We start from the raw sequence: 27931 nt of genomic DNA on the forward strand, positions 1-27931 counted from the left end.
TTATTATATAAAACAGAAACAAATAAAAACAAAGTAGTCATATTTTGTATTTTTGCGTCTGTATCAATCTGCTCTATTAAAATAGCACATGATTTAACCTGTCAGGTGAACATTGTAAAAAAACAAAATATAAAAACAGTGCAAGAACATCCATTTTTTGTTACCTTACCTGACAAAAAGTGTAATATAGAGCAATTAAAAATCATATGTACCCCAAAATAGTACCAATAAAACTGCCACCTTATCCCGTAGTTTCCAAATTTGGATCACTTTTTGGGAGTTTCTACTGTAGGGGTGCATCAGGGGGTCTTCAAATGTGACATGGCAAATATTCCTGTGAAAATCTACCCTCCAAAAACCATATATTGCTCCTTCTCTTCTGCGTCCTACCATGTGCCCATACATCAGTTTACTCTCACATATGGAGTGTTTCTGTAAACTACAGAATATGGGTAATAAATATTGAGTTTTGTTTGGCTGTTAACCCTTGCTGTGTTACAGGAAAAAATGGATTTAAATGGAAAATCTGGCAATAAAGTGAAATTCTAAAACTTCATCTACATTTTCCTTTAATTCTTGTGGAACACCTAAAGGGTTAACACAGTTTGTAAAATCAGTTTTGAATACCTTGAGGGATGTAGTTTCTAAAATAGGGCCATTTATGGGTGTTTTTTTTATTATGTAAGCCTAACAGTGCTTTCATAACTGAACTGGTTCTTAAAAAAGTGGGTTTTAGAAATGTTCTGAAAGATTTTAAGATTTGCTTCTAAAATTCTAAGCCTTGTAACGTCCCCAAAAAATATAATGGCATTTACTAAATGAGCCAAACATAAAGTAGACATATGGGGAATGTAAAGTAATAACTATTTTATGAGGTATCACTATCTGTTTTAAAAGCAGAAAAATTGAAATTTGGAAAGTTAAGAATTTTCCCAATTTTGGGGTAAATTTGTCATTTTTTTATAAATAAAAATAACATACATTGACTCAAATTTACCACTATCATGAAGTACAATTTGTCACGAGAAAACAATCTCCAAAATTCCCCAAAACGGCCTGGTCCTGAAAGAGGTTATCCCATCACTAAAATGTAAAAAATGAAAATCAGACATCATATAGTACATGACAATCTCTTTCTTACAAAGCTAGAACCTGCCCTGTACCTCTCATGGATCCAGAGACCTCCCTAATCATTGCTCTGCTAGATTTATATCAAGCTGGCAGCGCAATGGGAGTCTATATTCATCTGTAGCTAAGGGGGTGTGTCCATGTTCTCCCTATCACAGCTCAGGGGGCAGTTGAAGGATGAAATTCAGCATGTTCGGCCTTCTTAGTGAGTAGAACAAAGAAATAAGAAAAAGAACAAACAGCAGGTGGCGCTATACAGATGCATTTTATTGAATAATTCAAAGGCTATGCTAAATGTTTAATTACATGCAATTATAAAAGTATTCAGGTCCAAGTGCTGGTTTGAAAACTGTAGAATACTTTTTGTGGGACAACCCCTTTAACCTCCTCCCGACCGCCTAACGCAGGGATGCGCCCTGCGGGCGTCCGGGTTATTCCTCCTAGACGCATTGGCGCATCATCTCGCGAGAGAAATATCTCTGTAAATTGACAACTTTGTATAAAAAAAATTAAAAAGTTGTCATTTACAGAGATATTTCTCACACACACTATGGCTATATATAAAAATACACCCCAAAACACATTGCCCTACTCCTCCTGAGTACGGCGATACCACATGTGTGACACTTTTTTGCAGCCTAAGAAGCACAAAGGGGCCCAAATGCCAATGAGTACCTTTTAGGAGGGCATTTTTATACATTTTTGGATTCCAGACTTCTCACGCTTTAGGGCCCCTAAAATGCCAAGGCAGTATAAATACCCCACATGTGACCCCATTTTGGAAAGAAGACACCCCAAGGTATTCCGTGAGGGGCATGGCGAGTTCGTGTAAAATTTGATTTTTTGTCACAAGTTAGTGGAATATGAGACTTTGTAAGAAAAAAAAGGAAAAAAATAAATACATCATTTTCCGCTAACTTGTGCCAAAAAAAAATAATATATATTCTAGGAACTCGCCATGACCCTCACGGAATACCTTGGGGTGTCTTCTTTCCAAAATGGGGTCACTTGTGGGGTATTTATACTGCCCTGGCATTTTAGGGGCCCTAAAGCGTGAGAAGTAGTTTGGAATCCAAATGCGTAAAAAATGCCCTGTGAAATCCTAAAGATACTCATTGGAATTTGGGCCCCTTTGTGCACCTAGGCTGCAAAAAAGTGTCACACATGTGGTATCGCCGTACTCAAGAGAAGTAGGGCAATGTGTTTTGGGTGTATTTTTACATATACCCATGCTGGGTGAGAGAAATATCTCTGTAAAATGACAACTTTATATAAAAAAATTGGAAAATGTGTCTTTTACAGAGATATTTATCTCACCCAGAATGGGTATATGTAAAAATACATTGCCCTACTTCTGAGTACGGCGATACCACATGTTTGACACTTTTTTGCAGCCTAGGTGCGCAAAGGGGCCCAAATTCCAATGAGTACTTTTAGGATTACACAGGGCATTTTTACGCATTTGGATTCCAAACTACTTCTCACGCTTTAGGGCCCCTAAAATGCAAGTGCAGTATAAATACCCCACATGTGACCCCATTTTGGAAAGAAAACACCCATACTACACATTTGCTCCCCCGGTTATAGACACGCTACAGTGTCTGGGTTTGGAGCATTTCCACCCATTTAGGCCCCTTTTTTTCAGTGAGTTTTTGTCTTTATATGGAATGTGCCACTTTATTTTGTTGGTAACATTCTTTTGCACCTGGTAGCTTCTGTGCCATATGGTCTGTTGTGGGTGCGGCTCACAGCTTTATCCTACCTCACAGTGCATTGGTGATACCACTATGGAGGCATGTGAGAGTCTGGCTGTGAGTTGGTTCTAGCACTGTTTAGACCCTGTTCACACACCACGGGCAGTTGAGTGGTAGGACCCCATGCATGCTGAGACACCGTGACGTGGTGCACAAGGGGCTCCGATATGTTCCTGACTGGAACATATTGGCAAAGTTCTCAGCTTTTAACATCGGCTTGAAGAATTAGCTAGTATTGTCAGTTGCATATTATTTTGATGCATTTTTTTCAGTGATTTGTGTATGTATATATTTTTTAATCTGCACAATGTATCATTTTGTGTAAGATGTTCTTGTGGTGCATGTGGTCAACACCGGCATCCTCCATTGTATGCATTTTTTGCTGGGGATTGCCGTTATCTGCGGACCGCATGCGGGGGAATTGCTCCCCCGGTTATAGACACGCTACAGTGTCTGGGTTTGGAGCATTTTCACCCGTTTAGGCCACTTTTTTCAGTGAGTTTTTATGTCTCAGTTTTGCCGCAAACGAAACACCATGGGAATAAAACCCTTAAAACGGTGGAGGAATTGCGTTTTTTTTACCACTTCCCACTACATTTTATGCCACAATTAATGGTGGCATTAGAAAGTACAACTTGTCCCACAAAAAATAAGCCCTTATACAGCTATGTGAACGGAAATTAAAAAAGTTATGGCTCAAGGAAGATAGGAGAAAAAAATGAAAACACAAAAAAACAGAAAAAAAAACTCCAATAGTGAAAGGGTAAAGGTGAAATATATATCAACAATAAAAAAAAAACATCATAGGCATCGCCGCATCCTAAAGTGCCTGAACTATTAAAATATAAATATATTTATCCCGTATGGAGAACACTATAAAGGAAAATAAATCAAAATTTCAGATTCACCATTATTTCATTGCTATACCTCCCCAAAAAACTGAAAAAAAAGTAATCAGAAAGCCACACACACTCAAAAAGGGTATTTAAAAAAAAAACGATAGATTTCCCCACAAAAGATAAGCCCTCTCCGTAGATGTAGCTATAAAAAAAAGTTATGGGTTTCAAAATATGGTGATGAAAGAAAAAATAAAAATGTATTAAAACAGAAGAAAAACTATGTAAATGTGGTACTGTTGTAATTGCAGTGACCCAGTAAATGAAGGGAACAGGTCAGTTTTACCGCACAGGGAATGCTATAAAAACAAAATCCATAAAACTGTTTCAGAATTGCATTTTTTTTCCAATTCCACCCCAATTTTCTTCCAGATTCCCTCTACATTGTATGTAATATTAAATGATGCCATTAGAAAGTACAACTTGTCCCACAAAAAAACAAGCCCTCTTATGTCTATGTAAACGGAAAAATAAAAAAGGATCCAGGAAAGCAGGGAGTAAAAGACAGAAACGCAAAAATGGAAAATCCTCTGGGGCTGAAGGGGTTGAACATTCAACAGCGTATAATTATAGAGCAGTGGCATACCTGTAGTAGAGGCAGAGCATGCAACTGTTATAGGGCACAGAGGGAAGGGGGAGCCAGCACAGAACTTGTTCTTCTCTTCCCTCCTTGAAAACTGCATTTTTAACCAGCTGCCACAAGGGGAGCTCAATGCAAAGAGATTATTACAGCTCTAATTGTAGTTGTATTAATTTCAATTCACTGAGCTCCCCCTAGTGGTGGCTGCAGGCAGCTTTGTAATAGAAGATAAGCAGATTTATCAATGCATTTAATATATATATATATATATATATTGATAAATATGGTTTTCAGAATGAGCACCATATATTTGATGCACCTGTTCCCCTTTTTCCTGCATAAAAGCGGATAAACTTTTTTAAGTTACATTTTGAATTTAATAAAAATGTTCTTCTACTTAATTAAAGAAAATAATAATTTGTCTTAAATTTGGGGTGTTGAACATGTTCTGCATTGCCAGGGAGTGACTGACGCATGTACACTGGGAAACTAGGTGCAGGTGCCCATACTAAGCTCGCAAGTTGAAAGTCTGGACAGATCCGTCTGAGGCTATTTTCACACTTAGAAATATTTTAACAATATAATGCAGACGGATCCGTACTGAACGGAGCCATCGTCTGCATTAGGCCCCATGCACACGGCGTGTTTCACAGCCGTGTGCGGGCCGTGGAACCGCGGCCTGGATCCCTCCTGAGAGCAGGAGCGCACGGCGTCATTGGTTGCTATGACGCCGTGCGCTCCCTGCTGCCGCCGCAATACAGTAATACACTGGTATGATCTATACCAGTGTATTACTGTACTGTGCCGGCAGCAGGGAGCGCACGGCGTCATAGCAACCAGTGACGCCGTGCGCTCCTGCTCTCAGGAGGGATCCAGGCCGCGGTTCCACGGCCCGCACACGGCTGTGAAACACGGCCGTGTGCATAGGGCCTTATATGAGCGGATCCGTCTGAGACTCCTGACTTTACATTGAAAGTCAATGGGGACGGATCCGTTTGCAATTGCACCATATTGTGTCAATGTCTAACGGATCCGTCCCCATTGACTTGCATTGTAATTCAGGACGGATCCGTTTGGCTTTTTTTTTCATGTCCGTGGATCCTCCAAAAATCAAGGAAGACCCACGGACGAAAAAACGGTCACGGACCTACGGACCCCGTTTTTGCGGACCGTGAAAAAATACTGTCGTGTGCATGAGGCCTAAAGGACATTTTTTTTTTAATCCAGTGATGGAACGGGCTCTCCATGGAGAATGATAGGCGTATGGTTCTGGCTAGCATTGCTCACAGTGCTGTCAACGTCTCTAATGGTCAAGATAGGAGTAAATCCTGACCATAGGAGCTGGTGAAGTCACAATGAACAATACTAATGCAGATCCTCCAAAGCCCTTGGCCTGCGCAATCAAGTAGAGTACAGTATCAAATAAAGAATATTTTTGTACCATGGGGTATGGAAATATGTTCAGCTTTGAACCCGGAAAAGCTACTTTAAAAAAATTACACAAAAATAACAGTTAATATCAATATATATATGTATATATATATATATATATATATATATAAATACCTTATGGTAAGCATTAAGCGTTCTGCAGGTGAAACACTTCGATGGAAAGTGGTGTCCTGTTTTTCAATGCAATGAGACACCCTTTGTAGCAGATCGTCAAAACTGTCTGGGAAAAAAACTATCCGTTTGACGGATCCAGCAGGCATTTCCGGCAACGGAACTGCCTGCCGGAATCCAACAGTATCTCGTACCAATAACAGTTAGTATCTCGTACCAATTCCCGCACCTGCACTCCTGGTGCCGCGCTTCTGGTGCCGGCTTCCTCACTGTAACGTAGTTGGCGCAGGCGCAGTGAGGAAGCCGGCGCCGGGAGAATACAGAAGCGCACGGCGCAGGCGCGGGAATTGGTACGAGATACTGAGAAGTTTCAAGTCAATCAACAGGAGCGGGGCGGTCTGGAGGGACGCGATGGGCGGCTGAAATGGTTAGTGGACGGAGCCCTCTAGGTGCTAATGACGCCCACATAGCACTATGGGGCTCATTAGCATATCTATAAAAGTACGTTTTTAAGGTGAACGGCAGCAGACAGATGATAAGTAAGAACACTGTTATGGACTGCTGACACTAGCACATCGCTAGTGTCAGTCAGCTAAATAGGGCCAAATCTGGTGGTAGAAACCCTTTAAACTGTTGCCACAAAGGTGGAAGCATATAGTTGTTTTAAGGGTAACTGCACACGATGCGGATTACTTGCGCCTTTTCAGAGTGGATTTTCATGAGGAAAAGCGCAGCGTAATACAATACCAGCAAAGTGTGATGTGGATTTTAAAATCCACAGCATGTCAATTGTCCGATTTTGCACCTCATATATAGTTGTTCAATGGGGTTGTTAACATAAACATAAAATCTTCAACAAAAAACACATAAAACCACACAAAAATAACAATAAATAGTGTAGATTTATGTGCGCGTTTTTATGTGCATTTCATGCAGATTTGATTCCCCATAATTTATTTAGTGAATAAATAAATCCGACAAGAAAAAAATGAATGTCTCTCAGCTTTGTACAATGACGAGTTATCCAAATTGCACGGGGAGGAATGAGATCATTTGGTCCCCATGGAGTTTGCTCATTGTGGACAGCATGACAGCATATTCCCTGTTTACACGGGGAGATTTGCTAAGGACAAAAATGATTTTTTAAGCCCTTATAGAAGATGTGATCAGTCAACAGTGTTTGCTCGTTTGCCGGTTGATCCCTGTCGTGTTTCGCTGGGCAATATTTGGGGCTCTTATGAACACTGGTTTGGCTGATTATTGACCCATGTAGAAAAGCCTTAAGATGCGATAATTAGTCGCTGTTTCTGAAAAGCCTGCCACAGAGAGGTCCTTTGTCTGTGACACTAGATGCATCTGCCAGAGCTGAATCTACGTAGTGCAGCACACCCTTACTGTAGGCCTCCTCCTCCTTGCTCGTGTAACTAAAGCAGCTGTCTGAGCAGTGAATGGTAGTGCTTTAATGGAAAATACGTACTCCTCACACCACCGGCTTTATGCCCTAAGGCAGGCATCCTCCAACTGCGGCCCTCCAGCTGTTGTAAAACTAGAACTCCCACAATGCCCTGCTGTAGGCTGATACCTGTAGGCTGTTCGGGCATGCAAGCTGGGAGTTGTAGTTTTGCAACAGCTGGAGGGCAGTTTGAGGATGCCTGCCCTAAGGCATTGCCAGACTGACAGTAAGACAAACTGTGCAAAGGGTGCGCTGCTGCAAGGAGAAGCTGATACTATTGACAGCTCTAGGCTAGACATTTCACTGTTTGACCATACTGAGATGTGCGGTTAATTTAATGCAAGTGTATGGGTTTTTCCAAAGCTCCAAAGCCATAATATAATACAGTGTAATGAGCCACTCTGAAAATCAGAACCGATCTAGAGATATTGATAATCTATCTTCAGGATAGGTCATCGATATCCGTAGTGCGGACAACAGCTTTAACCTTCTAGCAATGAAAAGACTGGATCTCTGCTTTACAGGTGGTGGATCTAAGATCAGGATATTCTCACTATCTAGCATTATGGTAGTTTGTAGTCACTCAGTCCAGCTAGTTGGGCAGTACTGTATCTCCATTAGAGCTCTAATGCACCATATGCGGAACTGTGTACCAGTTGTATTCCTTGCTCTCCTGCCTGCTCTGCACATCTTATGGCCATATTTCCTCCCCCTCTTTGGTCCCTCTCAGTTGTATTGGTTGCACATATGCCTGTCTCCTGCCTGCTCTGCACATCTTATGGCCATATTTCCTCCCCCTCTTTGGTCCCTCTCAGTTGTATTGGTTGCACATATGCCTGTCTCCTGCCTGCTCTGCACATCTTATGCCCATATTTCCTCCCCCTCTTCGGTCCCTCTCAGTTGTATTGGTTGCACATATGCCTGTCTCCTGCCTGCTCTGCACATCTTATGCCCATATTTCCTCCCCCTCTTTGGTCCCTCTCAGTTGTATTGGTTGCACATATGCCTGTCTCCTGCCTGCTCTGCACATCTTATGCCCATATTTCCTCCCCCTCTTCGGTCCCTCTCAGTTGTATTGGTTGCACATATGCCTGTCTCCTGCCTGCTCTGCACATCTTATGCCCATATTTCCCACCCTCTTTGGTCCCTCTCAGTTGTATTGGTTGCACATATGCCTGTCTCCTGCCTGCTCTGCACATCTTATGCCCATATTTCCTTCCCCTCTTTGGTCCCTCTCAGTTGTATTGGTTGCACATATGCCTGTCTCCTGCCTGCTCTGCACATCTTATGCCCATATTTCCTCCCCCTCTTCGGTCCCTCTCAGTTGTATTGGTTGCACATATGCCTGTCTCCTGCCTGCTCTGCACATCTTATGGCCATATTTCCTCCCCCTCTTTGGTCCCTCTCAGTTGTATTGGTTGCACATATGCCTGTCTCCTGCCTGCTCTGCACATCTTATGGCCATATTTCCTCCCCCTCTTTGGTCCCTCTCAGTTGTATTGGTTGCACATATGCCTGTCTCCTGCCTGCTCTGCACATCTTATGCCCATATTTCCTCCCCCTCTTCGGTCCCTCTCAGTTGTATTGGTTGCACATATGCCTGTCTCCTGCCTGCTCTGCACATCTTATGCCCATATTTCCCACCCTCTTTGGTCCCTCTCAGTTGTATTGGTTGCACATATGCCTGTCTCCTGCCTGCTCTGCACATCTTATGCCCATATTTCCTTCCCCTCTTTGGTCCCTCTCAGTTGTATTGGTTGCACATATGCCTGTCTCCTGCCTGCTCTGCACATCTTATGCCCATATTTCCTCCCCCTCTTCGGTCCCTCTCAGTTGTATTGGTTGCACATATGCCTGTCTCCTGCCTGCTCTGCACATCTTATGGCCATATTTCCTCCCCCTCTTTGGTCCCTCTCAGTTGTATTGGTTGCACATATGCCTGTCTCCTGCCTGCTCTGCACATCTTATGGCCATATTTCCTCCCCCTCTTCGGTCCCTCTCAGTTGTATTGGTTGCACATATGCCTGTCTCCTGCCTGCTCTGCACATCTTATGCCCATATTTCCTCCCCCTCTTTGGTCCCTCTCAGTTGTATTGGTTGCACATATGCCTGTCTCCTGCCTGCTCTGCACATCTTATGCCCATATTTCCTCCCCCTCTTTGGTCCCTCTCAGTTGTATTGGTTGCACATATGCCTGTCTCCTGCCTGCTCTGCACATCTTATGGCCATATTTCCTCCCCCTCTTTGGTCCCTCTCAGTTGTATTGGTTGCACATATGCCTGTCTCCTGCCTGCTCTGCACATCTTATGCCCATATTTCCTCCCCCTCTTCGGTCCCTCTCAGTTGTATTGGTTGCACATATGCCTGTCTCCTGCCTGCTCTGCACATCTTATGCCCATATTTCCTCCCCCTCTTTGGTCCCTCTCAGTTGTATTGGTTGCACATATGCCTGTCTCCTGCCTGCTCTGCACATCTTATGGCCACATTTCCCACCCTCTTTGGTCCCTCTCAGTTGTATTGGTTGCACATATGCCTGTCTCCTGCCTGCTCTGCACATCTTATGCCCATATTTCCTCCCCCTCTTTGGTCCCTCTCAGTTGTATTGGTTGCACATATGCCTGTCTCCTGCCTGCTCTGCACATCTTATGCCCATATTTCCTTCCCCTCTTTGGTCCCTCTCAGTTGTATTGGTTGCACATATGCCTGTCTCCTGTCTGCTCTGCACCTCTTATGGCCATATTTCCTCCCCCTCTTTGGTCCCTCTCAGTTGTATTGGTTGCACATATGCCTGTCTCCTGCCTGCTCTGCACCTCTTATGCCCATATTTCCTCCCCCTCTTTGGTCCCTCTCAGTTGTATTGGTTGCACATATGCCTGTCCCCTGCCTGCTCTGCACATCTTATGCCCATATTTCCTTCCCCTCTTTGGTCCCTCTCAGTTGTATTGGTTGCACATATGCCTGTCTCCTGCCTGCTCTGCACCTCTTATGCCCATATTTCCTTCCCCTCTTCGGTCCCTCTCAGTTGTATTGGTTGCACATATGCCTGTCCCCTGCCTGCTCTGCACATCTTATGCCCATATTTCCTTCCCCTCTTTGGTCCCTCTCAGTTGTATTGGTTGCACATATGCCTGTCTCCTGTCTGCTCTGCACCTCTTATGGCCATATTTCCTCCCCCTCTTTGGTCCCTCTCAGTTGTATTGGTTGCACATATGCCTGTCTCCTGCCTGCTCTGCACATCTTATGCCCATATTTCCTCCCCCTCTTTGGTCCCTCTCAGTTGTATTGGTTGCACATATGCCTGTCTCCTGCCTGCTCTGCACATCTTATGCCCATATTTCCTCCCCCTCTTCGGTCCCTCTCAGTTGTATTGGTTGCACATATGCCTGTCTCCTGCCTGCTCTGCACATCTTATGCCCATATTTCTTCCCCCTCTTCGGTCCCTCTCAGTTGTATTGGTTGCACATATGCCTGTCTCCTGCCTGCTCTGCACATCTTATGGCCATATTTCCTCCCCTTCTTTGGTCCCTCTCAGTTGTATTGGTTGCACATATGCCTGTCTCCTGCCTGCTCTGCACATCTTATGCCCATATTTCCTCCCCCTCTTCGGTCCCTCTCAGTTGTATTGGTTGCACATATGCCTGTCTCCTGCCTGCTCTGCACATCTTATGCCCATATTTCCTCCCCCTCTTCGGTCCCTCTCAGTTGTATTGGTTGCACATATGCCTGTCTCCTGCCTGCTCTGCACATCTTATGCCCATATTTCCCACCCTCTTTGGTCCCTCTCAGTTGTATTGGTTGCACATATGCCTGTCTCCTGTCTGCTCTGCACCTCTTATGGCCATATTTCCTCCCCCTCTTTGGTCCCTCTCAGTTGTATTGGTTGCACATATGCCTGTCTCCTGCCTGCTCTGCACATCTTATGCCCATATTTCCTCCCCCTCTTTGGTCCCTCTCAGTTGTATTGGTTGCACATATGCCTGTCTCCTGCCTGCTCTGCACATCTTATGGCCATATTTCCTCCCCTTCTTTGGTCCCTCTCAGTTGTATTGGTTGCACATATGCCTGTCTCCTGCCTGCTCTGCACATCTTATGCCCATATTTCCTCCCCCTCTTCGGTCCCTCTCAGTTGTATTGGTTGCACATATGCCTGTCCCCTGCCTGCTCTGCACATCTTATGCCCATATTTCCTCCCCCTCTTCGGTCCCTCTCAGTTGTATTGGTTGCACATATGCCTGTCTCCTGCCTGCTCTGCACATCTTATGCCCATATTTCCTCCCCCTCTTCGGTCCCTCTCAGTTGTATTGGTTGCACATATGCCTGTCTCCTGCCTGCTCTGCACATCTTATGCCCATATTTCCTCCCCCTCTTCGGTCCCTCTCAGTTGTATTGGTTGCACATATGCCTGTCTCCTGCCTGCTCTGCACCTCTTATGGCCATATTTCCTCCCCCTCTTTGGTCCCTCTCAGTTGTATTGGTTGCACATATGCCTGTCTCCTGCCTGCTCTGCACATCTTATGGCCACATTTCCCACCCTCTTTGGTCCCTCTCAGTTGTATTGGTTGCACATATGCCTGTCTCCTGCCTGCTCTGCACATCTTATGGCCATATTTCCTCCCCCTCTTTGGTCCCTCTCAGTTGTATTGGTTGCACATATGCCTGTCTCCTGCCTGCTCTGCACATCTTATGCCCATATTTCCTCCCCCTCTTTGGTCCCTCTCAGTTGTATTGGTTGCACATATGCCTGTCTCCTGCCTGCTCTGCACATCTTATGCCCATATTTCCTCCCCCTCTTTGGTCCCTCTCAGTTGTATTGGTTGCACATATGCCTGTCCCCTGCCTGCTCTGCACATCTTATGCCCATATTTCCTTCCCCTCTTTGGTCCCTCTCAGTTGTATTGGTTGCACATATGCCTGTCTCCTGCCTGCTCTGCACATCTTATGCCCATATTTCCCACCCTCTTCGGTCCCTCTCAGTTGTATTGGTTGCACATATGCCTGTCTCCTGCCTGCTCTGCACATCTTATGGCCATATTTCCCACCCTCTTTGGTCCCTCTCAGTTGTATTGGTTGCACATATGCCTGTCTCCTGCCTGCTCTGCACATCTTATGCCCATATTTCCTCCCCCTCTTCGGTCCCTCTCAGTTGTATTGGTTGCACATATGCCTGTCTCCTGCCTGCTCTGCACCTCTTATGCCCATATTTCCTCCCCCTCTTTGGTCCCTCTCAGTTGTATTGGTTGCACATATGCCTGTCTCCTGCCTGCTCTGCACATCTTATGGCCATATTTCCTCCCCCTCTTCGGTCCCTCTCAGTTGTATTGGTTGCACATATGCCTGTCTCCTGCCTGCTCTGCACATCTTATGGCCATATTTCCCACCCTCTTTGGTCCCTCTCAGTTGTATTGGTTGCACATATGCCTGTCTCCTGCCTGCTCTGCACATCTTATGCCCATATTTCCTCCCCCTCTTCGGTCCCTCTCAGTTGTATTGGTTGCACATATGCCTGTCTCCTGCCTGCTCTGCACCTCTTATGCCCATATTTCCTCCCCCTCTTTGGTCCCTCTCAGTTGTATTGGTTGCACATATGCCTGTCTCCTGCCTGCTCTGCACATCTTATGGCCATATTTCCTCCCCCTCTTCGGTCCCTCTCAGTTGTATTGGTTGCACATATGCCTGTCTCCTGCCTGCTCTGCACATCTTATGGCCATATTTCCCACCCTCTTTGGTCCCTCTCAGTTGTATTGGTTGCACATATGCCTGTCTCCTGCCTGCTCTGCACCTCTTATGCCCATATTTCCTCCCCCTCTTTGGTCCCTCTCAGTTGTATTGGTTGCACATATGCCTGTCTCCTGCCTGCTCTGCACATCTTATGCCCATATTTCCTCCCCCTCTTCGGTCCCTCTCAGTTGTATTGGTTGCACATATGCCTGTCTCCTGCCTGCTCTGCACATCTTATGCCCATATTTCCTCCCCCTCTTCGGTCCCTCTCAGTTGTATTGGTTGCACATATGCCTGTCTCCTGCCTGCTCTGCACCTCTTATGGCCATATTTCCTCCCCCTCTTCGGTCCCTCTCAGTTGTATTGGTTGCACATATGCCTGTCTCCTGCCTGCTCTGCACATCTTATGCCCATATTTCCCACCCTCTTTGGTCCCTCTCAGTTGTATTGGTTGCACATATGCCTGTCCCCTGCCTGCTCTGCACATCTTATGCCCATATTTCCTCCCCCTCTTCGGTCCCTCTCAGTTGTATTGGTTGCACATATGCCTGTCTCCTGCCTGCTCTGCACATCTTATGCCCATATTTCCCACCCTCTTTGGTCCCTCTCAGTTGTATTGGATGCACATATGCCTGTCTCCTGCCTGCTCTGCACATCTTATGCCCATATTTCCTCCCCCTCTTTGGTCCCTCTCAGTTGTATTGGTTGCACATATGCCTGTCTCCTGCCTGCTCTGCACATCTTATGCCCATATTTCCTCCCCCTCTTCGGTCCCTCTCAGTTGTATTGGTTGCACATATGCCTGTCTCCTGCCTGCTCTGCACATCTTATGCCCATATTTCCTCCCCCTCTTCGGTCCCTCTCAGTTGTATTGGTTGCACATATGCCTGTCTCCTGCCTGCTCTGCACATCTTATGGCCATATTTCCTCCCCCTCTTCGGTCCCTCTCAGTTGTATTGGTTGCACATATGCCTGTCCCCTGCCTGCTCTGCACATCTTATGCCCATATTTCCTCCCCCTCTTTGGTCCCTCTCAGTTGTATTGGTTGCACATATGCCTGTCTCCTGCCTGCTCTGCACATCTTATGCCCATATTTCCTCCCCCTCTTCGGTCCCTCTCAGTTGTATTGGTTGCACATATGCCTGTCTCCTGCCTGCTCTGCACATCTTATGCCCATATTTCCTCCCCCTCTTCGGTCCCTGTCAGTTGTATTGGTTGCACATATGCCTGTCTCCTGCCTGCTCTGCACATCTTATGGCCATATTTCCCACCCTCTTTGGTCCCTCTCAGTTGTATTGGTTGCACATATGCCTGTCTCCTGCCTGCTCTGCACCTCTTATGCCCATATTTCCTCCCCCTCTTTGGTCCCTCTCAGTTGTATTGGATGCACATATGCCTGTCTCCTGCCTGCTCTGCACATCTTATGCCCATATTTCCTCCCCCTCTTTGGTCCCTCTCAGTTGTATTGGTTGCACATATGCCTGTCTCCTGCCTGCTCAGCACATCTTATGCCCATATTTCATCCCCCTCTTTGGTCCCTCTCAGTTGTATTGGTTGCACATATGCCTGTCTCCTGCCTGCTCTGCACATCTTATGCCCATATTTCCCACCCTCTTTGGTCCCTCTCAGTTGTATTGGCTGAACATATGCCTGTCTCCTGCCTGCTCTGCACATCTTATGCCCATATTTCCTCCCCCTCTTTGGTCCCTCTCAGTTGTATTGGTTGCACATATGCCTGTCTCCTGCCTGCTCTGCACATCTTATGCCCATATTTTCTTCCCCTCTTTGGTCCCTCTCAGTTGTATTGGTTGCACATATGCCTGTCTCCTGCCTGCTCTGCACATCTTATGGCCATATTTCCTCCCCTTCTTTGGTCCCTCTCAGTTGTATTGGTTGCACATATGCCTGTCTCCTGCCTGCTCTGCACATCTTATGGCCATATTTCCTCACCCTCTTTGGTCCCTCTCAGTTGTATTGGTTGCACATATGCCTGTCTCCTGCCTGCTCTGCACATCTTATGCCCATATTTCCTCCCCCTCTTTGGTCCCTCTCAGTTGTATTGATTGCACATATGCCTGTCTCCTGCCTGCTCTGCACCTCTTATGCCCATATTTCCTTCCCCTCTTTGGTCCCTCTCAGTTGTATTGGTTGCACATATGCCTGTCTCCTGCCTGCTCTGCACATCTTATGGCCATATTTCCCACCCTCTTTGGTCCCTCTCAGTTGTATTGGTTGCACATATGCCTGTCTCCTGCCTGCTCTGCACATCTTATGCCCATATTTCCTCTCCCTCTTCGGTCCCTCTCAGTTGTATTGGATGCACATATGCCTGTCTCCTGCCTGCTCTGCACATCTTATGCCCATATTTCTTCCCCCTCTTCGGTCCCTCTCAGTTGTATTGGTTGCACATATGCCTGTCTCCTGCCTGCTCTGCACATCTTATGCCCATATTTCCTCCCCCTCTTTGGTCCCTCTCAGTTGTATTGGTTGCACATATGCCTGTCTCCTGCCTGCTCTGCACATCTTATGCCCATATTTCCTCCCCCTCTTCGGTCCCTCTCAGTTGTATTGGTTGCACATATGCCTGTCCCCTGCCTGCTCTGCACATCTTATGCCCATATTTCCTCCCCCTCTTTGGTCCCTCTCAGTTGTATTGGTTGCACATATGCCTGTCTCCTGCCTGCTCTGCACATCTTATGCCCATATTTCCTCCCCCTCTTCGGTCCCTGTCAGTTGTATTGGTTGCACATATGCCTGTCTCCTGCCTGCTCTGCACATCTTATGGCCATATTTCCCACCCTCTTTGGTCCCTCTCAGTTGTATTGGTTGCACATATGCCTGTCTCCTGCCTGCTCTGCACATCTTATGCCCATATTTCCTCCCCCTCTTGGTCCCTCTCAGTTGTATTGGATGCACATATGCCTGTCTCCTGCCTGCTCTGCACATCTTATGCCCATATTTCCTCCCCCTCTTTGGTCCCTCTCAGTTGTATTGGTTGCACATATGCCTGTCTCCTGCCTGCTCAGCACATCTTATGCCCATATTTCATCCCCCTCTTTGGTCCCTCTCAGTTGTATTGGTTGCACATATGCCTGTCTCCTGCCTGCTCTGCACATCTTATGCCCATATTTCCCACCCTCTTTGGTCCCTCTCAGTTGTATTGGCTGAACATATGCCTGTCTCCTGCCTGCTCTGCACATCTTATGCCCATATTTCCTCCCCCTCTTTGGTCCCTCTCAGTTGTATTGGTTGCACATATGCCTGTCTCCTGCCTGCTCTGCACATCTTATGCCCATATTTCTTCCCCTCTTTGGTCCCTCTCAGTTGTATTGGTTGCACATATGCCTGTCTCCTGCCTGCTCTGCACATCTTATGCCATATTTCCTCCCCTTCTTTGGTCCCTCTCAGTTGTATTGGTTGCACATATGCCTGTCTCCTGCCTGCTCTGCACATCTTATGGCCATATTTCCTCCCCTCTTTGGTCCCTCTCAGTTGTATTGGTTGCACATATGCCTGTCTCCTGCCTGCTCTGCACATCTTATGCCATATTTCCTCCCCCTCTTTGGTCCCTCTCAGTTGTATTGGTTGCACATATGCCTGTCTCCTGCCTGCTCTGCACATCTTATGCCCATATTTCCTCCCCCTCTTTGGTCCCTCTCAGTTGTATTGGATTGCACATATGCCTGTCTCCTGCCTGCTCATGCACATCTTATGCCCATATTTCCTCTCCCTCTTTCGGTCCCTCTCAGTTGTATTGGATTGCACATATGCCTGTCTCCTGCCTGCTCTGCACATCTTATGCCCATATTTCCTTCCCCTCTTCGGTCCCTCTCAGTTGTATTGGTTGCACATATGCCTGTCTCCTGCCTGCTCTGCACATCTTATGCCCATATTTCCTCCCCCTCTTTCGGTCCCTCTCAGTTGTATTGGTTGCACATATGCCTGTCTCCTGCCTGCTCTGCACATCTTATGCCCATATTTCCTCCCCCTCTTCGGTCCCTCTCAGTTGTATTGGTTGCACATATGCCTGTCTCCTGCCTGCTCTGCACATCTTATGCCCATATTTCCTCCCCCTCTTCGGTCCCTCTCAGTTGTATTGGTTGCACATATGCCTGTCTCCTGCCTGCTCTGCACATCTTATGCCCATATTTCCTCCCCCTCTTCGGTCCCTCTCAGTTGTATTGGTTGCACATATGCCTGTCTCCTGCCTGCTCTGCACATCTTATGCCCATATTTCCTCCCCCTCTTCGGTCCCTCTCAGTTGTATTGGTTGCACATATGCCTGTCTCCTGCCTGCTCTGCACATCTTATGCCCATATTTCCTCCCCCTCTTTGGTCCCTCTCAGTTGTATTGGTTGCACATATGCCTGTCTCCTGCCTGCTCTGCACATCTTATGGCCATATTTCCTCACCCTCTTTGGTCCCTCTCAGTTGTATTGGTTGCACATATGCCTGTCTCCTGCCTACTCTGCACATCTTATGCCCATATTTCCTCCCCCTCTTCGGTCCCTCTCAGTTGTATTGGTTGCACATATGCCTGTCTCCTGCCTGCTCTGCACCTCTTATGGCCATATTTCCTCCCCCTCTTTTGTCCCTCTCAGTTGTATTGGTTGCACATATGCCTGTCTCCTGCCTGCTCTGCACATCTTATGCCCATATTTCCCACCCTCTTCGGTCCCTCTCAGTTGTATTGGTTGCACATATGCCTGTCTCCTGCCTGCTCTGCACATCTTATGGCCATATTTCCCACCCTCTTTGGTCCCTCTCAGTTGTATTGGTTGCACATATGCCTGTCTCCTGCCTGCTCTGCACATCTTATGCCCATATTTCCTCTCCCTCTTCGGTCCCTCTCAGTTGTATTGGATGCACATATGCCTGTCTCCTGCCTGCTCTGCACATCTTATGCCCATATTTCTTCCCCCTCTTCGGTCCCTCTCAGTTGTATTGGTTGCACATATGCCTGTCTCCTGCCTGCTCTGCACATCTTATGCCCATATTTCCTCCCCCTCTTTGGTCCCTCTCAGTTGTATTGGTTGCACATATGCCTGTCTCCTGCCTGCTCTGCACATCTTATGCCCATATTTCCTCCCCCTCTTCGGTCCCTCTCAGTTGTATTGGTTGCACATATGCCTGTCTCCTGCCTGCTCTGCACATCTTATGCCCATATTTCCTCCCCCTCTTCGGTCCCTCTCAGTTGTATTGGTTGCACATATGCCTGTCTCCTGCCTGCTCTGCACATCTTATGCCCATATTTCCTCCCCCTCTTTGGTCCCTCTCAGTTGTATTGGTTGCACATATGCCTGTCTCCTGCCTGCTCTGCACATCTTATGCCCATATTTCCTCCCCCTCTTCGGTCCCTCTCAGTTGTATTGGTTGCACATATGCCTGTCTCCTGCCTGCTCTGCACATCTTATGCCCATATTTCCTCCCCCTCTTCGGTCCCTCTCAGTTGTATTGGTTGCACATATGCCTGTCTCCTGCCTGCTCTGCACATCTTATGGCCATATTTCCCACCCTCTTTGGTCCCTCTCAGTTGTATTGGTTGCACATATGCCTGTCTCCTGCCTACTCTGCACATCTTATGCCCATATTTCCTCCCCCTCTTCGGTCCCTCTCAGTTGTATTGGTTGCACATATGCCTGTCTCCTGCCTGCTCTGCACCTCTTATGGCCATATTTCCTCCCCCTCTTTTGTCCCTCTCAGTTGTATTGGTTGCACATATGCCTGTCTCCTGCCTGCTCTGCACATCTTATGCCCATATTTCCCACCCTCTTTGGTCCCTCTCAGTTGTATTGGTTGCACATATGCCTGTCTCTGATATGGGCTCTGTTAACTATCTCCTAGCTGTAGTTTCTTATATTACCACACCCTTTCAGTGGTCCTGCGAGACTTCTGTCTCTGACATAGTGTTTAGGACAATTACACCACATTCAGAAGGGGGTGTCTGTACACTGGGCATTGTATAATCTAAGCCTGCCCTTGTCACCACCCATAGGTGTCAGTTATCGCAATATGTACAGCCAGCTTTAAGCATGGTTATTAACTGACTCAATCTGCCATCTGCTCATCCAGCATCTGGTAGCTCCCTAGCCCTTTCTTCACATTCAGCTTTGCTGCCAATAATGGTAAAATCAGACTATGTCCAAGTCTTATGTGAAAGTGAAAAGCAGAGCAATGATTCATCAATGATTGTTCAGATATACACAGTTGAGTCACATTATTATGACCACCAGCTAATATCCAGAGTAACCGCTGTTTGAAGCATGAACATCAGCTAGATAGGCTGAAAGTGACTGAACTCAACCTACCTGTGACTCCTGGTAGGTTGTCACAGGTTTCTAGATTCTAAAGCCATGCTGACTGCAGGGCATACCACAGCTGCTGGGGGGTACGCGGGGCAGGATCCATATAACAAACACAACAATTGAAGTGGTCCCACAGATGCTCAATTGGGTTCAAGTGTGGAGAATTAGGGGACCAGGGTAGTAATTGCTCTTCCAACCACTACACATTGTCTTGCGGAAGATCCAATTTGCCCCAGGGAAGACAATCAAATGTATGGGTTAGGTGAGCTGCCAGGATGGATTCATGCACAAATCAATTGACAATGCTTTTGAAATGGATACGCCAGCCCAGAGAATGGCACTAAAACATTCCCCGGACTATAACGCTGCCACTGTCAGCCTGTGTTCTTCCAGCAATAGTTGCAATAGTTGTTTGTACTCTGAGGTCTCTTGCCTGACAGCCAATGTCCATCCGTTTGACGAAGCAAAAACTTGACTCATCAGAGAAGGCAACCCTTTGCAAATTAGTGGAGGTCCAATTTCCGATACTGCTATGAAAAATGAAGCCTTTTCTGCCAATACAACTACGTTACCAGATGAGCAGTGACCATCCATCTGCTTCGAAGCCCCATACGCAGTAGGGATCACTGAACTGTTGTTTTAGACACAGCGCTGGTAAGCCCCCTGGTTCCCTCGTGCACATTCGTAGCTGACATTCACCCCTCACATCAATGGCACATCGTACTGCACAATTTCCACAGTGCTTTTTCGCAACGGTTCCGTTTGTCCATTCATGATACACTTTCACCACAGCAGCACAAAAACTGTGCAGTTTCAGAAATTTTCTACCCTTGGCCCAAGAACCAATTATCATCCCTTTTTGCAACTCTACTAAATCGTCCCTTGACATGACATCAACAAGGAATATGAATGCAGACACGATCACACACCTTGTATACCCACCAAGCCAGCTCATGAAATCTGACTTCTTTCATAAGCTACGGGTTGCCAACGTCGAAAGTGGGAAGTGGTCATAAGAATGTGACTCGACTGTGTAGATAGGAAACACGTTTTAAATATGCAGGTATAACTGGATACTGCAATTACCTGTTCAGCCAACGTAACTCTCATGGTATTGTAACATCCCGAAGTATGTTACTAAACTCTCTTTCCCTGCTACAACACGTTACGTGTAATTTTATTGTCCGTCTATATAAGTATACTGTCAGTAATGTCATTTAATGTATTTTTAGGCCTGTTTTATATTATGTCTGTGAAGGTTCTCATTTATCCAGGTCATGGTATATATCTGTAAAGAATAAATCAAGGCAACTGGACGTACTGTAGATTTCTTGAAAACGTTTCACTCGTTCTTCCAACGAGCTTTCTCAATTCTGAGTGATTGTACAAAAAATTCTGGGACTAAATATGTAACTGAATCCACATCTGGTAATTATACCCAGCATTGGGTCAAAGGTGTTGATTCCATTATCCTAATAGGAGTCAGTGTGGGTATCCAGTTTGGGCCTTTGTCAAAACAGAAGGAAGGAGAAGAAAGACCACCAAGACTACCAGTAAGGGCGAGAAGCATGACAGACGCAAGAATATGGTTATCCCATATATAGCTGGGGTGTCTGAGAAACTCAAAAGGATTTTTAATAAACATCACATTCCTGTTTGCTTTAAACCCAGCAACACACTGAGGCAACAACTGGTTCACCCAAAAGACCCAATGCCTAAACACAAGATGGACAACATTGTGTACGCAGTCCAGTGCAATGAGGAATGCTCAGAACTGTATATCGGCGAAACAAAACAACAACTACATCAGCGTATGGCTCAGCATAGAAGAGCCAAAACCTCTGGTCAAGATTCAGCCGTGTACTTACATCTAAAAGGAACAGGTCACACCTTTGAAGACAGTCAAGTACGTGTTTTGGATAAGGAGGCCGATTGGTACAAACGAGGCGTGAAGGAGGCCATCTACGTAAAAATGGAGAAGCCAAGCTTGAATAGAGGTGGGGGGGTTAGACATCTATTGTCTGCCACATACAATGCTGTCTTGACACCTTTTTGTGGGAAGTCTTTATCACCTACTGACTCCAATTAGGATAATGGAATCAACACCTTTGACCCAATGCTGGGTATAATTGCCAGATGTGGATTTATTCACAGAATTTTTGTACAATCACTCAGAATTGAGAAAGCTCGTTGGAAGAAAGAGTGAAACGTTTTCAAGAAATCTACAGTACGTCCAGTTGCCTTGATTTATTCTTTACAGATATATGTTTTATATTATGCTGTCATTTCCCTGTACACCAGCAGGTGGCAGCAATGTGTGATCAGGTCCATAGCCAGTTTAGTATTGCTAGACTGGAATAGTTCATTCCAGTTTTAGTCCCCCTCCTCTGTGAGCAGAAGTGGGCTGGTCCCATGTCCTGTCTCATGGGGAGGAGAAGGAAGTTAAAGGGAACCTGTCACCGGGATTTTGTGTACAGACCTGAGGACATGGGTTGCTAGATGGCCGCTAGCACATCCGCAATACCCTGTCCCCATAGCTCTGTGTGCTTTTATTGGGTAAAAAACACAATTTGATACATATGCAAATTAACCTGAGATGAGTCATGTATGTGAGATGAGTCAGGGACAGGACTCCTCTCAGGGGCAGGACTCATCTCAGGGACAGGACTCATCTCAGGGGCAGGACTCATCTCAGGGGCAGGACTCATCTCAGGGGCAGGACTCATCTCAGGGACAGGACTCATCTCAGGGGCAGGACTCATCTCAGGGGCAGGACTCATCTCAGGGGCAGGACTCATCTCAGGGGCAGGACTCCTCTCAGGGACAGGACTCATCTCAGGTTAATTTGCATATGTATGATATCATTTTTTTCACACAATAAAAGCACACAGAGCTATGGGGACTGGGTATTACGTATGTGCTAGCGGCCATCTAGCAACCCATGTCCTCAGCTCTATCCACAAAATCCCGGTGACAGGTTCCCTTTAAAGGGAACCTGTCACCAGTTTTATGGTGTCCTAACTAAGGGCAACATAAATAAGTGACTGATTCTTTTAGCAAAATGCTGGGTCACTTTCTTTAATTGACCCAGTCAATCTGCCAACATCTTGTATTGAAAAGCTCCAGCTGATAATGAGGAGTCATGAATATTCATGAGCTCCTGACTCTCCCCGCCCACCTGCTGCTGAATGACAGTATGTTTCCATATGAATCAGCAGCAGGTGGGCAGGGGAGTGGCTATAGCTCTGAATTAAATATACGCTGGACTCAATGACATCACGCCGGACTCGAATCAGCTCATTAGCATGCAGCATCTTTGTGTGTATATTATGAGGTAACCATCTGTCACACCAGTAAGTGAATACATCTAAGGTACTTTTTAGTAGTTAATGATTGTATATAATTAGTTAGATTATAATCAAATATCCACATGACAGGTTCCCTTTAAGTTAGTGTACCAGCTACCCCCGCTTGGGGTAGGCTGTGTTAGTTGGAGCTTCCAGAAAAAGGATCCCAAGACAGAGTCTTGTTTCGGCTGAGGCCCAAGATCACTCTTCCCAGCCTGAGCCATCAGCCTCAGCTGGTTGACAAGAAAAGCAGCCACCTCCAGCCTCCAGGAAGAAGCGTTCCCTGTGAGCCAAGCTGTGAGTACATATCCAGAGTCCAGGAGAAGCCAAATTCCTCCTCAGCTAGTCAGGCCCATTACAAGCAGAAGACAGGCAGAGCAGAAGATAAATACCTGCCAGATTCTCCAGGCACATAGTATAGAAGCAGAAGAGATATTGATCCCTGCCATACATTGCCAATACCTGCTGGGACCCAAGACTATTGCTGTAACTTGTACGGATTTCTGCTGCTATTAAGTAAAGACGAGTTGGATTACAATACCAGTCTGGATCTCATTTACTGCTACCAAAGTTCCTCAGTTACTCCTATTAACAACACTCATTTTATTGCAAATGAGCCAGGATCCAGGAGTCCAGCCATACCAAGGTAGGAGACACCGTTGACACTACCATACCTACTACACAGAGACATTATCCCCCTCTGGCACTTCTCACCTGGTACGTGAGTTATAACATCTTAAAGGGCCCTGCTACAGTACCTGCGCAAGCTGCAATTGGCGTCACGAAACAAACCATAAACTTATATACACATATCCTGACCCACTGCATCATTGGCCATTGTACCAGTGTCCTGCCCATTGCAGTATCACCATGAGGGGGTCTCTATACTAAAATATAGGCACTTAAAAGGCCAGGTGCACTGGTTGATGCTGAGAAACTCTGTGGATCCACTGTGGATTTTCTGATGTAAGTGTAAACTGCAGTTGCAAAAAAACTCCAAAATGGGCTGGTTTTTGCAGTAGCATTGCTGCAGTAATCACAGCTGGTCTACAAATGGTTTAAAGCAGCGGGTAAAACCCACAGCATAAATTGAGGCACCGAGGTTCGTAGAGAATGTACACTATATACTCCTTGACATTGAGATTGCAACACCAAGCAAAGGTCCTTGTGAGTTAAGTGCTTGCATTTTGGTACTGACATTTAAACCCATTTTTTTTCTCTCTGCTGAGTACCTGTTAAGGAGAGTGGTTTGTGCTTCCAGGTGCTATTAATTGCATAGCTCACTCTACCTGGCCTTGCTGCACTACGTGGGCCTGTGAATAAGTGGAGTTTAAAGAACCAGAGTTAAAGAGAAGGAGCAAGAAACTAAGGTTTGATAGATTTTCCTTGTGTATTGTTGACCTGATTCTAGCTAGTCCTCCAACTACAGTAGACAAAGTCTAAATCTTAACTCATATTTACTGTTTTCCTTCTTTACTGTTCATCCCCATCTAAACATGTGCTCTCCATGGACAATGCTACTAAGTGTGTGTCCTATATGTGAGATTGTAGAAAAGCTCTGCCTGTATAATGTTTATGCCTAGATTCTATTGGAGCTGTCATTTGGCATTCCGGGCTAGAGGCCACTGTTTTGCAGCTACAGTCAGCACACTCTGGGATCTGCATATGCAAAGCAGATGATGACTCATGCAAGCTGCTTCTGAAAACCAGGAAGTCTGAGCTGATCTGACATTGTGAAAGGATTGTGCTGTGAGGGACTGAATCCGATTCCATCCTGGCTTGCGGAAAACATTGACTGATTGGGAGAGAGTCCAGAATAGCTGCCAGGACTTGTGAAAAGTGAAAGAATGGGTTCGAAGCAAGATCTGGCCTCGGCCAGAAGAACGAGTCCATCTGTCCCCAGAGGGTCAGAAATAGTTGAGGCAGTGGGATAAGCTGACAGTTACCCAGGGCCTCCTGTGCCGGATCATAAACTTACAGTCAGAGCTGCAGTACTGGCAACAGATTGTCATTCCCATGTCGTTGGGACCGGAGGCCGCCAGGGAAGCTCATGAAAAGGGAGCTCATTTTGGGAGCGACAAAACGTTCAAGTGGCTCCAATGGCTGGTATACTGTCCAGATCTGGCCGACGTGGTGGCGGCAGCATGTCTTAAGTGTCGATCCTGTGGGTTGAGTAAGACTACTGAACAGCGGGCTCCTGTGCAGACCATCCGCACCTCAGCGCCCCTAGAACTTCTGATGATCGATTATGTAGAGATTGGATACTCTACCTCGGGACACTCGTACTGTCTAGTCATGACAGATCACTTTACCAAGTATGCATTTTTATTTTTATGCTAAAAATATTTATTTCTCTCCTTTCGCGCTCTACCCCATATTTCATTTTTACTCTATCCCATCTATCCTTATCCATATTATAGCCTCCACGTATGTTCAGACTATTCCCATACACATATAGTCGCAGCGCGTCCAATCAGCGCACCGCGGAAGCGGGGTCTCGCGAGACTTCGGTCCCGGCTAGATGTCTTCCACGTCATAGACCTCAATCTGAGGTTTGAGGTCTATTGCATGCAACCTGGAGGTCCTTAGACATGTGCGCATGTACCAGCGCCACATGGCATCCTCCGGTCGTGCGTTTGCACACTTTACACATTTAGCCATCGCCATTTAGCCATCGCCTTCACATAACGCCTCCTTACCTTCCTACAGAGCGGCACCAGGTAGGCCATTATTCTATACCCTAAGTGTTTCCATTCTGACCCCCAAAATTTGCTAGTGATTCATTATTTGTGCTCCACCACAGCTATTCTATAGTCTTACTGTTTATTGCTCCACCATAGTCTTACAACAGGGCTACTTTAACCAAGGGTGTACAGCATTTACTTCGGTACAGCACTATCTACCTTTTTATTGGAAGATTATGTACCCTCGGTGTCAACATGGACCTCGGTCCTCATGGAATTACATGTTATATTTGGAATGACTTTTAGTCGTGTTACATTAACTAATTGGTTTATGTGTATATATTGTATAGTATAGAAATCCATTGACTTCCGCAGACCATTCTACGGATCTAAGTGACAATTCTTGCTCCATACTGAGCTGTATAATATCATGTCTGTCATGATGGGTGATACTGATATTCACTCTATGTATTTTTCTGTTTGTGTTTTAGTTTGAAAAAGGCCTTGAAGGCCAAAATGTCATGCCTAAGCCGCATAACTAATAAAATTCACTAAGCAAGAATACCTACTTATGTCACTGGAGTTTATTTGCTACAGTGGTCATAATAGGAGATTTTAACTTCCCAGACATTGACTGGGGTCATGATTCTGCCTCAACCGCAACGGGGAGAAAATTACTCAACTTGCTGCAGGACCACTTTATGGGCCAGTTTGTAGAAGCTCCCACTAGGGGCATTGCTCTGTTGGATCTGGCAATTTCTAATGATGCAGAGCTTGTTGGAAATGTTACTGTTCAAGAAACACTAGGTAATAGTGACCACAATATAATTTTATTCCCCCTAAACTATAAGAAACAAACTCTAAGCAAAGACACTGAATTTTAAATAGGCTAATTTCTCTGGGTTAAGGGTAGCATTTCAGGGTATTGACTGAGAGCAGCTATTGTCACATAATAATACTGAGGATAAATGGGAGAGCTTTAAATCCACATTGAGTAATTGCACAATTTTATTTATTCCTTTAGGTAACAAGTATAAACGGCTAAAATTAAACTCCCCATGGCTTATAGCTACTGTAAAAAGGGCAATAAAAGACAAAAAAAGGGCATTTAAAAAATACAAATCTGAGGGGTAAGCTGAAGCATTTGAAGATTACAAAGGCGTTAATAAAATCTCTAAAAAGGAGATAAAATTAGCAAAAATACAAAACGAACAGCAGGTGGCAAAGGAGAGTAAAACAAATCCCAAAAATTTCTTTAACTATATAAATGCTAAAAAACCAAGGTCTGAGCAAGTAGGTCCCCTAAATAATGGTAAAGGTGGGTTAGTCACTGAAGATTAGGAAAAGGCAGAGTTACTAAATGGTTTTTTTTAGCGCTGTATATACGAAAGAAGAGAAAGGAGCTGATATCTGTGGTGCTGGGGCTGTTAGTGCATCCAGTAATATACTCAATTGGCTAACTGTAGATATGGTCCAAGATAAGTTAAATAAGGTAAATATGAACAAGGTTACGGGTCCAGATGGGTTACACCCAAGTGCTTAAAGAGCTCAGTTCAGTTATTGCTGTTCCCCCTGTTTATAATTTTTAAAGATTCTCTAGGTACTGGTACAGTGCCAAGTGATTGGCACAAGGCAAATGTGTTGCCCATATTCAAAAAATGATTTAGGTCCTTCACAGGTAATTATAGACCAGTAAGTTTAACTTTTGTTGTTGGAAAAATGTATGAAGGACTCTTAAAGGACTATATACAGGAGTATGTGACTATAAATAATATTATAAGTGATAACCAACATGGGTTTACCAAGGACAGAAGTTTTCAGACTAACCTGATTTGTTTTTATGAGGTGAGTAGTAGCCTGGACAGAGGGGCAGCTATGGATGAAGTGTTTCTGGATTTTGCAAAGGCTTGTGATACTGTCCCTCATAGACGTTTAATAGGTAAAGTAAGGCCTTGGAAAGTATAGTTTGTAATTGGATTGAAAACTGTCTGAAGGACCGTGTCCAGAGAGTTGTGGTCAATGATTCCTATTCAGAATGGTCCCAGGTTATGAGTGGTGTACCCCAAGGTTCAGTGTTGGGCCCTCTATTATTTAGGACGGGATTAATATCACCATTTCTATTTTTGCAGATGACACCAAGCTATGTAGTACTTTAAGGTCTATGGAAGATGTCTATAAACTACTGTACAAGATGACTTGAACACTCTGAGTGATTGGGCATCAACTTGGCAAATGAGGTTCAATGTGGATAAATGTAAAGTTATGCATCTTGGTAGTAATAATCTATGTGCTTCATATGTCCTAGGCTAGGGGATGTAACACTGGGGGAGTCACTTACAGAGAAGTATTTGGGTGTCCTTGTAGATCATAGATTGACATTGTATGCTGTTATTCAATCAGCTGCTTCTAAGGCCACCAGGATATTGTCATACATTAAACGAGGCATGAACTCGCGGGGAAGGGATGTAGTATTACCACTTTACAAAGCGTTGGTGCGGCCTCA

The 27931-nt window shown here is 45.5% G+C and overlaps 1 protein-coding gene across 1 annotated transcript in view; it reads right to left on the reverse strand.

The window, feature by feature from the left end:
* Positions 1-971: 971 nt before the first annotated feature.
* The window catches only part of LOC122932824 (platelet-activating factor acetylhydrolase 2, cytoplasmic-like), a 173051-nt gene continuing 146091 nt past the window's right edge, over positions 972-27931 (reverse strand). The window contains exon 9 of the mRNA XM_044287457.1: positions 972-1083. Coding sequence (XP_044143392.1) covers positions 1020-1083 — 64 coding nt within the window. The 3' untranslated portion in view covers positions 972-1019. The remainder of the gene's footprint in view (positions 1084-27931) is intronic.

The sequence above is a fragment of the Bufo gargarizans genome, chromosome 3, assembly GCF_014858855.1.
Source record: "Bufo gargarizans isolate SCDJY-AF-19 chromosome 3, ASM1485885v1, whole genome shotgun sequence".
In the NCBI taxonomy this organism is placed as follows: domain Eukaryota; kingdom Metazoa; phylum Chordata; class Amphibia; order Anura; family Bufonidae; genus Bufo; species Bufo gargarizans.